This window comes from Erythranthe guttata, chromosome 4 (assembly GCF_056151865.1).
Source record: "Erythranthe guttata isolate IM_541 chromosome 4, IM_541, whole genome shotgun sequence".
NCBI lineage: Eukaryota > Viridiplantae > Streptophyta > Magnoliopsida > Lamiales > Phrymaceae > Erythranthe > Erythranthe guttata.
The window spans coordinates 5,599,400-5,611,034 of NC_142536.1; the positions used below are offsets into that span (position 1 = coordinate 5,599,400).

General features: G+C 34.6%; 1 protein-coding gene across 1 annotated transcript; it reads right to left on the reverse strand.

Moving 5' to 3' along the window:
- Positions 1–1,396: 1,396 nt before the first annotated feature.
- Positions 1,397–3,286, reverse strand: LOC105972349 (shikimate O-hydroxycinnamoyltransferase). Its single transcript, XM_012997297.2, has 2 exons — positions 2,654–3,286; positions 1,397–2,462 (listed from the first exon to the last, which is right to left on the reverse strand). Exons 1-2 carry the CDS (start codon positions 3,059–3,061, stop codon positions 1,545–1,547), a joined length of 1,326 nt encoding a protein of 441 aa, XP_012852751.2. The 5' UTR covers positions 3,062–3,286; the 3' UTR covers positions 1,397–1,544.
- Positions 3,287–11,635: the final 8,349 nt, after the last annotated feature.

The following is an 11,635-nucleotide window of genomic DNA, read 5'->3' on the forward strand; positions in this document are numbered from 1 at the left end:
TAAAGCGTCGGAGGGGTTTTCGCCGGATCAACCCCCGGCTTAGTTCACGTGTGTTTATTTCGCAGGGACCTCAGGATCAATAAGTTGTCAAGCTACTGATCCGATCCGCTTTGCTCTTCCAGCTCATTTTGTACACTACCCCAGGTGATCTAAGTAATTAGCATCATTAATGCACTTCAACAAGAAAAGAAAGAAATTATAAATTGCAACAGACGATCCAGAATTGAGAACATTTGTTTAAAAGAAGGAAAAAAATTGAAATACAGAATAAAAAATGATGTGTGCTTAAATAGTTTGAAGGGGTAAACATGCATTAAATATTTAATTGAGGGGGCAAAGGGAAAATAACTCTTCAGTTGTAGCCTGTCGTTTACTAGGGTTCTGTTACCCCCTTAGTCGGTGATATCGGTACTGACTCGAGTGTGGCCGAGTCATGGCTGAGAAATGGTGCCAAGTGAGGATTGGCACAAGACAACCACACAATTGGCCAATGAGTGATCGAGTGTTGGGCAAGCATTTGGGGTGTTTGTCCGAGAAAGCAAGGATCGGCTTGATTCAAGTGGGAACGGTGATCGAAAGTACTTATGGCTGGCACGGGCGTTGCTCGGCAGCGAATGCGGACAAGCGTGGGCAGTAATCGGCATGTGGTCGAGAACTTGGGCAAACGAACGTTTGAAGGAAATCGACCACGACTTGACAAGTGTGGGCAAGTTGGCACGTTTGATTGGCAAGTCAAGGAAGGCAGCCATATGTGCGGGCGTGCTAATAACCGTGTGAGCAAAGAACTAGCAAGTGATTGGCAAGGCAAGTGAAACGTGCTGAAAAGGCAAGGCAGATGGGCTGCCTAGCAATCGGTCGGGCTGTTTTGGGCGCGCGCGCGCGCGCCCCCGATCAAGATTGGCCTCGAAAACCAGCCTTGTGGGCGGTTTTGAGGGAAGTTGCGGAGCGGTTGAGGCCTGACAAACATGAAAGAAATGAACTAATAAACATTGATACCAACAAAATATACAAATTAATTAAAAATAAGCATATTTATGTTATTAAAATTAATGTTTTGTTAATAATAACAAATGTATTTATATTTTAAAAACTAATTTAATAATTAATACTAATGTATTTACGATAAATATGCTAATAAGTTGGTAATCGAGTGCAATTAGTTAAAATCGTCATTTTATATGGTACTTAATAAAATTGTGTTAATTACGGCAAATCTTATTATCACCTTTATATTTAGTATGAAAAATAGGATTTAGTGGAAAAAATAGGTAAATGGTGGACAGTTGGAGATGAAAATTTCTTCACCAAAATCTACCGTTCTCTTACTATAAATTCAAATACAGGGAAAAAAAATTAATATATTGTCGCATGAAAATAATAATCATTACGGAAATGATTTAATCGAAATTAGAACCCTTTATTTTGATATTAATGAAAAAATAAAAATAAAGAAGTAGAGCTTGATGGATTCTTATTTTACTCTCTCTCTCACACACAAAAACACACACACACACACACACAGAAAGCAGATATTCAACAATAATTCAAACATGAAAGAGGAGCTTCTCAAAAAGACGCATATGCTCTTTCGCCAGCGATATCGATACCAGCAAGCTTCCGTCACTCGCCGGGCTCGGCAATAAATGGCATTTCCCTTCCGGTGGCGCCGCCGCAAGTCCTACGTGGACGGGATTTCCCCACCCGAAATCAGCTTCGTACACCGGCAGCCTCAGCCAGCTTATTATTCCAAGGTTCGGTGAATTGTATGTTCCAGGCCCACGCGCGATGGCGCTTATGTCGGGCTGCACCTCCAGGTAATCTATCGCCGATCTCAGGTACTCGTCGTCCATCCTTGCTATGGCTTCCCTTGTCTTCCCGGCGGCGAAACAGACGTTGTTCGACCGGAGCTGCCCGCACAGGGACACCGCCGTGGCCGAGAAGTTCACGTTGCCGAAATACCCCGGCGGCAGCGGCGGCGATAGCCTCGACCGCCCGTCCGTCGACACGTACAGCTTCGTCTCCTGATCCCCGGGCAGGCCCCGTGCCTCCGAGACGCACCGCCACACGTGGCCGGCGAGAACCTCGAATGTCGTGTAACGGGCCGCCGGGAACGGCCCATTTCCGCCGTCGACGTTGCATTTGGCTTTCAGGGCGTTGATCTGGTCCGACGTCAGCTTGAACACAGAATACGTTTTTTCGGAAGCTAAGAGGGGCTGCAGGTTGCCGCCGCGGTGGTACTCGATGTGGGTGAACCGGGGCTGCGGTGGGTCACGCGCGCGCAAAAGTGTCCGGTCCATGAACGGCGGTGCGTCGGCGGCGGTGGTGACGGTGGCGGTGGAGGTGGCGAGGCTCCTGGCTAAGTCGAACCATGTTTTGGTAAAACGGAGAGCAGCCGGACCATCTGATAAGTGGTGCTGGTTTCCATGCCCCAAACACACTCCTCCACATTTGAAACGGGTCAGCTGCATTTATCCAATTAATTAATATATAAATTAAAGTTAATTAACAACACATAAAGGTAGTTAGTTATACACAAAGGTACATATTAGACCTGATTATTTATACCCATATAAATATGATATATTAAATAATTAGCTACAGTTCAAATTCACCCAATATAAATAACCAGATGTAATATCTAATCTGCACCCACCTGTATCAACAGAAGAGGATACGTGGATATTCCGAGGGAATAATCGACGGCCGGGTTGAGGCTTAGGTCCGGGCGGGGGGCGAAGCCCCCCAAATCGTCAATCTCGCCATCGCACTCCGCCTCCACGAACAGGACCCCCTCGCCATTGCAGTTAATTGAGATGCGGCCTTCTTCGTCTCTAGTCAGCCTCCCAGCCACAGGGTAGTACTCCACCAGGACGCGGCTGAGCGCCGCCATAAGCACCGCCGGGTCGAAGAAGTTGGCGGAGCCGTTGAAGCGGTAGAAGTAGAGAATGCGGGTGTGGTAGGTGGTGGCCGTAACCAAGTCCACATTTGAGATCCACAGTTTGCCGCTCGGCGTCGCTGCGTTCGGCGTCACCACAGTAGACTTCTTCACCGTGATCTTCATGCTTCACTTTTTCTGCAGGAAAAAAAAAACAAACAAGATTTTTAGAGAGAGAAACTAGTGTTATAGATACATTGGAGAAGAAAAACATGCATGAAATATATATAGCAGCATCTTCTATCAAAAAGGGCTGCAGAATTACTACACGGTTTTTAGTAAATCAGCGATCACTTAAATAAAAAAAAAATCTACATTTTATGACGGACTATATATGGACTTTAATGTTAGCTAAAATTAAAATATATATATATATATATATATATATATATATATATATATATATATAGAATAAATAAATTGTGTGTTCTTATGTTGAAGAATTTGTTGGCTAAATATTTTTAGAAAATTCTCTGTTTTGTAGGGTTTATTTGCATTTCCTTTTATCATATATATATATTTATACTAATTAAAAAGTAAAAATGAATGTGGTGTCGGTACAAATCTAAAAATATAACTACTAAAAAAATATGTAAAGAGCAATTTGATCATCTGTCTCGCTCCTTTTTTTTTTAGTATAAAATATCTATTTCACGTCCAAATTCTCTAATTATTTTGTCCATTATATTTCAATCTATTTTTAGTGTAATTTCTACAATTAAGCTGTCTATTTTTAGTTTATACCGTCGAACTAAGTTGCCCGATGGACTTTTAACAAATTCAAGATATTCATTGTTAGCTAAGAAAAGCATTTAAAGGGTATTCTAGTCAATTTTCCAAAAAAAAGAAAAATCAGATAGAAATAGTAATGCAATTGTGGGGTTGTGGTGGTACAAGCATGCAGTACTACTAGTAATAACACATATATTTAATATAATTTAATTTAAACGGACCCAGTCACGTGTTATTTGTTGTTTAGTTGAGTTGTACCCAAAATACATGGATGTAAGTGAATTGAATAGGCTCGATATATATATATATATATATATATATATATATATATATATATATATATATATATATATATATATATATATATATATATATATATATATATATAATATATGATTTTTTAAATTTATTTAATTTAAACTTTATATGACCATAAAATCAAGTCGACGTCGAACACTTTAGTGAAATAGCAGCCATACTTGTGGACAATTGCAATAAAAAAAAATAGATTTTTTAATAATTATTTTAGCTGGATTTGTTGGACTTTTCTGCTTTTTGATGCTAATTGAGCGGTAATTAGGATTTGCACATTAATCTATTTCATGTTGCTAATTAACTATATTTAATTATTTCTATATGTTCAATTAAAAAAAATTATGTCTATATGTTGAATGCTTTATAGTTTCCCTCCATGTTCAATCATGTCTTTTACACGCTTTTATTTTATTTTATTTATTTTTTAAATAATAATATAATATTTCTTTTCTAGGATGTGTACGGTATTTAAGATTATACTCTTATCATTTTAAATTATACTCCATCCATTCATAAATAAGTGTCTCTTTTCACTTTTCACAAAGATTAAGAAACTCAATAAATATATCTTGATTTTAGAAAAATCATATAGAAATGACTAAAACAACATTTATTATTTAATGATTTATAAGAGAAAGATAATAATTAGAGTTTTATTAATAAGGTTAAAACAGGAAAAATGCATTTAATGCAGTATTGGAAATCTAAAGTGACAGATAATATGGAACAATTTTTTTTTAAAAAGAGACAGTTATTATGGAACAGAGGGAGTATGTAACTTTTGATTTCTTGAATAGTAATTTTTTTTTTTTGTTTTATTAATCCAATCTATAAAGCATTAATTATCTTCTATCAATTCATTTAATGACAAAGATTATATTAATTCTCCCTAAGTGTGTTTTTCTAAAATCAAACCATGTTTAATAATTTTTTTTAATATGTATCAAAAAACTTTAAACCATAAATATTATGAAACACCAGATTTAATTAATAATATTTTGTAATATGTGTGAAAAATCTAGAGGCGGGGTAAAATGGTACGCCCATATCTTGGTGTTTTATTTTTATTTTTTGACAAACATATGTTGGATTAAAGTGTAGTTAATATCATGGGGACTCAATAGGGACTATTCATGCATGATTCAAATCACCTAGTGGTGCAAGTTGGAATGAAAATTCTATTTTTTGTGGTTTTATTCGAAAAGTTTTGATTTTGAAATAACTCTTTTTATTCGGACTTTCGAAATTTTGATTTTGATTTTTTTGATTTTTTATTGGAATTGGAGTTATATAAAAGAAATTGGAATTCCCGATTTTCGATCCAATTTAATTTTTGAAATTAATTCCGAGAATTTCCATTTTTCCCCCAAAAATACACATATAAAAAATATATAATATATAATACTTATTTTAAGATTTTGTTCTGTTTTTTGAAACAGTAATTTGATTTAAGTTTTGTTTTAGGATTTTGACATATTGAATTGTTGTTAGAAGTTTTATGGGATATTATAACGTGGTTTATTTTTATTTATTTTTTTGGACAGAAATTTAGTAGTTGTTAATTTTGCTTTTATCGACGTGGATGTTCTTATGTTTGGAAAATTATGAAATTTCATAAAATTCATGTTAAGTTTTGAACTTTTAAAACTCATGTGATTTCCGATTTTTTTTCACGAAATTCCGATTTTTCCGGCACTTTTGAATTGATATAATTTTTGGATTCTGAAAATTTTGGATTTGAAATTGAAATTGCTTTTACATTTCCGAATTTTTTGCAGTTTTTCTGAAAAGCTAGTTTCAATCTTATCCATCCAACATTCACCCTTAATATCACCTACATGCATGATTTTGACAAATCAATCCATAACCAACCATATAGGTATACTTGGTAAAATCATGTTTATGCAATATTACTCAAATCATATATGATGGATATACATAATATCGAGTAAACTATACATGTGGTACGAGTTTAACCTAGAAAATATTGATACAAAAGATACAACGAGCTCTGTGAATAATGTGTTGGTTATGAAGTGCCGAACCAAGAATTATATTTATCATTAGGGGCCGAATATACATAAATAAGTTTAAATAAAAAATAACATAAATAAATCATGATAATAATGATTGTTTCACGAGTGGTGAGCCTAGGATATTATTAGAAGATGAGCTTAAATTTTATGGTGTTCGGGGCAGCGCCCTGAAAATAAATATGACTTTTTTTTTCTTTTTGAAAAAATCAGAAGATGAAAAAATAAATAGGACATTTTTTTGCATTAATTTGGATTTTAAGTTAGCTAAATAATAAAAATTTGGTGGACATAATAAAAATATAGGTGTAATCTAGTGTAAAAAAAATTCAATTGAGGATGGATCTAATTCCATCATTGACCAAGAATGGATTCACTCCTTGTCACAATTCGTAACTTTCTTTATCTGTTTTCCAGACTTGTTTTTATTTTATTTCCTTCAAATATGTATCTTAAATCTTAATTATATTTTTTATATAAAATTTGTCGATAAAAATTATGGAAACACAATACAAAGACAATAAATTAAATTATATATACATAATTATACACCGCTTTTCTTGTTCCAACTAAATTTATACCATCCTATGTTTGGTGAAATACATCATGTATAATATATACACACTGCACACAAACATATACTCGCATTATATTTGTGTGTTTAGATTGAAGGTAAAATTCTAGTCGATATAACTTTTATTGGGTGTAGTATCGAACGGACCCTCGATCTATAAGCTACATTTGCACATAAATATGCGGTAATAACCTAAGCCACGTACAAATGTCATTGAAGTATATATAGTATTATTCACTTTGGAAATTTGTGCAAATATCTGAAAATAAGGCCTCAATCGCCACGAAGTTTCTAATTCTTTCTTTTTTTTTCTAGTTTATTAACTAGTTACAATGAATACATTATAAAATTTCAGGTGGATGGTGTGCATTTGTTACTTATTTTGTAGTCTTATTTCTAAATTCATCCAACCATACCTATCATTTTGTTTTTTTGAGAAACCATAAATATCATTATTATCTTATGAATTCTTTGAAGGGGTCATTAGCAATACACCCCTCCTATAGATAAAAACTAGTGATAAACCCATACATAATCCTTTCTTTGTGAAAACCCCCTAGAATATTTAATTCCATTTTTACCCTTCTAGTAAGTCACGTTTATTTTTTTATATTTATCCAATATTTTCAAATCCCTATTAATTAGCCACCTAATCCTACTAATTAGGTTTAATTATTTACTTTCCCTAATAAAACTTCTCCTAACTAGAACAATTAAAAAAACAAAAAAACCGCATCATCGTCTTCAATAACACACAGAGATTTGGTTTTCCCCCAAATCAAAACCGTCAAAAAAATCGAAATCCTCTCTTCCAATCTGCAGTCACATTCAAAAATCGGATATATTTGGTACCAAATCGTCCACACACTTTACCCATTAATAGTCGTATTCTGCAGTAGTTGTGTTTGGTAGTCATAAACCAGTGAAGTTGAGTTGCGTAGTCACAATCGAGTCTGGTTTCTGAAATGAAGAAGAAAGCGTCACAGAAGCGTAAACGAAGACCCAATCCTCATGACATTATGCATCTTGATGCCGGTAAGTTTGTCCACCTAATTCTTATTTATTTGCAAATCATTTTTTGTACAAACTGGAAATTCCAAAAAATATTTTTTTTTGCCCGTAGATCCAATTTAATTTCACTTTAGGTGTTTTTGGGGGGTGATTTATGGTTGCATACACAGACTTTTTGGGTGTTGCATTTATGTTACCATCATGACTATATGTGACTATATTACATAGACATTGAATTCATGGTTGTTCCGATTTTATTGAATCGTAATATTATGAACATATGCTCAAATTGCAGTTCCAACCACTGATAATATTGATATTAATTGTTAACTTTTGCAGTAGAAATATGCTCTGGTTTGATTGTGTTATAACAATGTGTAACTAAATTGGTGTATTGTTATAGTATTTTTATGTAGTCATGTTGATATGAAGACTTGTACATGACTGCATGTTGATGCAAATTAGATCCATTTTGTTGTTTTATAGTGGATTTACCTTTGTATAAACAAAGTTTTTGGGGCAACAGTCATGTTTGGTGTCCGTTCAAGTTTAACCTGTTTTGTATGCATTGATGTATTATATCCCAGCAATAGTTGTTTGTGGTCTAGTCATGTGGAGTCATGTTGTAGCCTAGTGTTTAATGACCTCCACTGATATAGATGATAATGTTAACTGAGTTGGTAAACTGTTAATTAGAATACAGTTTCTGATTATGTAGTTAAATAACCAAAATACCATCATGACTATACGTGACTAGGCCTGAATATCTAGTTATGTATCTATGAAGCCACATTACCACATTAGCATGGTATGATTTTTTAACTTTTGCAGTGGGAATTTGACATGGTTTGATCATGTAATAAAATTTTGTAATTACAATGGGGTAATGCTTTAGTAATGTTCTGTAGTCATATTCCAAAGTCGAACATAGTTGGTACAAAATCCGCTTTTCCAATCAACATTAGCATGGTGTGAATTTTTAACTTTTTCAGTGGGAAAGTGGTCCGATTTGATCATGTAATAAAACCCTGTAATTGCAATGGTGTAATGCTTTAGTAATGTTCTGTAGTCATATTCCAAAATCGAAGATATTTGGTACAAAATCCTCTCTTTCAATCAGCATTAGCATGGTGTGAATTTTTAACTTTTTCAGTGGGAAAGTGATCTGGTTTGATCATGTAATAAAACCCTGTAATTGCAATGGTGTAATGCTTTAGTAGTGTTCTGTAGTCATATTGGTAGAATGATTTGTTTATGGCTTCATGTGTGTTACATTACTCCAAACATGTAAAAGTATTGATGAACATATGTAGTCATGCATATTATTTATTAGTGTGTAACTGACAGAAAATTTAAATTTTACAGCTGAAACTCGAAAAATGGCACGTCGAGTGCTTGACCATGGTACGTGGACCTCACAATTCAGAGGGAGTTTGAAGTCAATTGTTTTATTCTTCGAGGATGTAACTCTTGAAACAACACATTACGAATGCTTACAGCGTACACCCTTCTACAACTTCGTACTCCCGTTTGCAAAGCACAAGATCACAAAAGATAGTGTGATTGGGTCTCAAATTACAGCCCTAACAATCCTGTGGACGTACGACAAAGCAACGCGGACATACTTACTTGGTGGGAAGTCGCTCAGAACATGCTTTGGGTTTTTTTTTTTTTTTTTTTTTTGTGTGTGTTCTTTCTATACATTATTAAGCGGACCTGAATATTTATTATTTCCGATGATCTTAGTATTGACATTTAATTATTGTTCAGACAAATAATAATTTACAAAGCAATCATATTACTATAGAATGTAAACATGACTATGTTTAGTAAACTGTACACGCAGTCAGAAAATATGACAATCTTGTAACTATGTTGTGCATAGCAGTGGAATTAGCATATATATATATCACAATTATTAAAATACTGTGAAGAATATGACTACTACATGACTATGTTTGTAAGTCATTAGAACATGAAAGTAGGAAACAACATACAGTATAAGGAAAATTACTTTACATAACCAAAACCCCAGCGCGAATGTGACTATTAGTTGAATACATTTTGATTAACAGATGAATGAGCATATATGACTGTTATGCAACTACGATGAGCAAATTAATAGGCTGAACAATACATAGGCAATATGACTGCTATGTGATTATGACTGAATCCCCATGTCATTAATCAGATAATTCCCCCCAACATTCTGTGGAATAGATTGTGGAGCCCTCGTCAACGCTACTGCACAGACGTTGTCTTTGCGCTTCACGGTTACCTCGACACGGCCAAGACCTAGTTGTCGAATCAATGCTTTCATAAACAAAACCTCATCATTATCGCCAAGCATACCCTCGCCATATCCATCAACATTGTAAGTCATCGATACATCCCTCGCATTCAAACTGCACCACTTATCAGTGACAAAGCCAACGAGGTCTTCATACACAAAATCACCCTGACATATCTTCACCCCAAACGAGCCTTCATACTTCAACACAATCATCAAGGTTGACGACATGTTGTGCACACTACAAAAAAAAATGAGAATATGACTAGTATGTGACTACTTCCGATGAATAAATCTGCACTACTCTGTAAATGCAAATCACATAATATTATGTGAATTCAATTCAACCACAACAAACACATTGAAACTTACACTAACATATCGAGTAACGCAAAAAATAAATTACAATAAAATTACACTAGCGTATCAATTAACACAAAACGAACAAATGATTTACAGAGTAGTCACAACATGACTCTGTGTAAAACGGAATAAAATTTCAATCAGTAACGATCCTTTACACCAATTAAGACGACCCAAAAAGTAACAATAAAAATTCGGTTCTACATACACACGTATCTGAATACACACACTACAACCCAGCCCCATTTACGAAACCAACAAAATTAAAGCAGAATCTCTGACCTTCAAACACACAATGGTTGAACGGCGATGAAATCTTTATTCTCACCTAATCTCGGCTGAACTAACGTATGTATATCAAGGAGAATCATGTCCGCCTACAATCAAGGGAAACGGTTATGGAAGGATATCGTAATTAAATATTTAATTTATTTTAAAAAATTGTTAATAAGGGTACTTATGTCTTATTATGTTTTATTGAGGGGGTTTCACTAATTAAGTTTGGGATGTGGGTTTCTGCAAAAGTCTTAAAAGTCAATTGGGTTTTACTCATAATATTTTCCATTTGAGGAGGGGATTGCATATTTCCCCTTCTTTGAATATATAATTATAAGTTTCAACGAATATGTTTTATTTCTCTTCTTGATTTTCTTTCACTCCCTCTCTTTCTTGCACCGTCATATGGTCGAGGGAGGCGGTGGTGGTCGCAGTTGTAGGCGGATGGTTAATTATTGAGGTAGCGGAGACGCGTCTATGATGGTGGTGGTATGGTTATGGTGGCTTCTATGCAGTGGCGGGTATGGTGGGTGATGATCATGGCATCTACTGAAACGGTGGTGGTCGCGGTTATGGAGGTGATTATAACAATAGCGGAGGTGATGGCTATGTCGTTGGCGGCGGTGGTGACAGTCTGACAGATCTAAGGTTTCATATTGGATGAGTGCGAGTGACTATGGAATACTAATGGGGATAAGATTTTTCAAGTTGTGTGACCCCGAAAGTGTCTACATATTACTAACGGTTAATACGGGTATCTATAGATGACAATAGTGTGAAAAAAAAATATTAATAGTTTTAAATGTTATGTAGAAGGAAAAAATTATTTTTTTAATAGTGAAAAAAATTACTAAAATGAAAAATGAAAGAGAAACTTGTACTACGTAAATAAAAATATGAACAAAAAATGTTAGATACAAAATTGAAGATATTAAATACATAATAGAAGTGCAGTTTGAATATTACTTAATGCAAACTTTTTTTTATTTTTATGCGTGGAGGACAATTTTGGAAAAAATTAATAAAGAATGTCATCCGCTCTAAAGTCTAAATCTTAGGCACACTGAACGTAACGTGATCAAGCTGCTAAGAAAGAAGAATCGGAC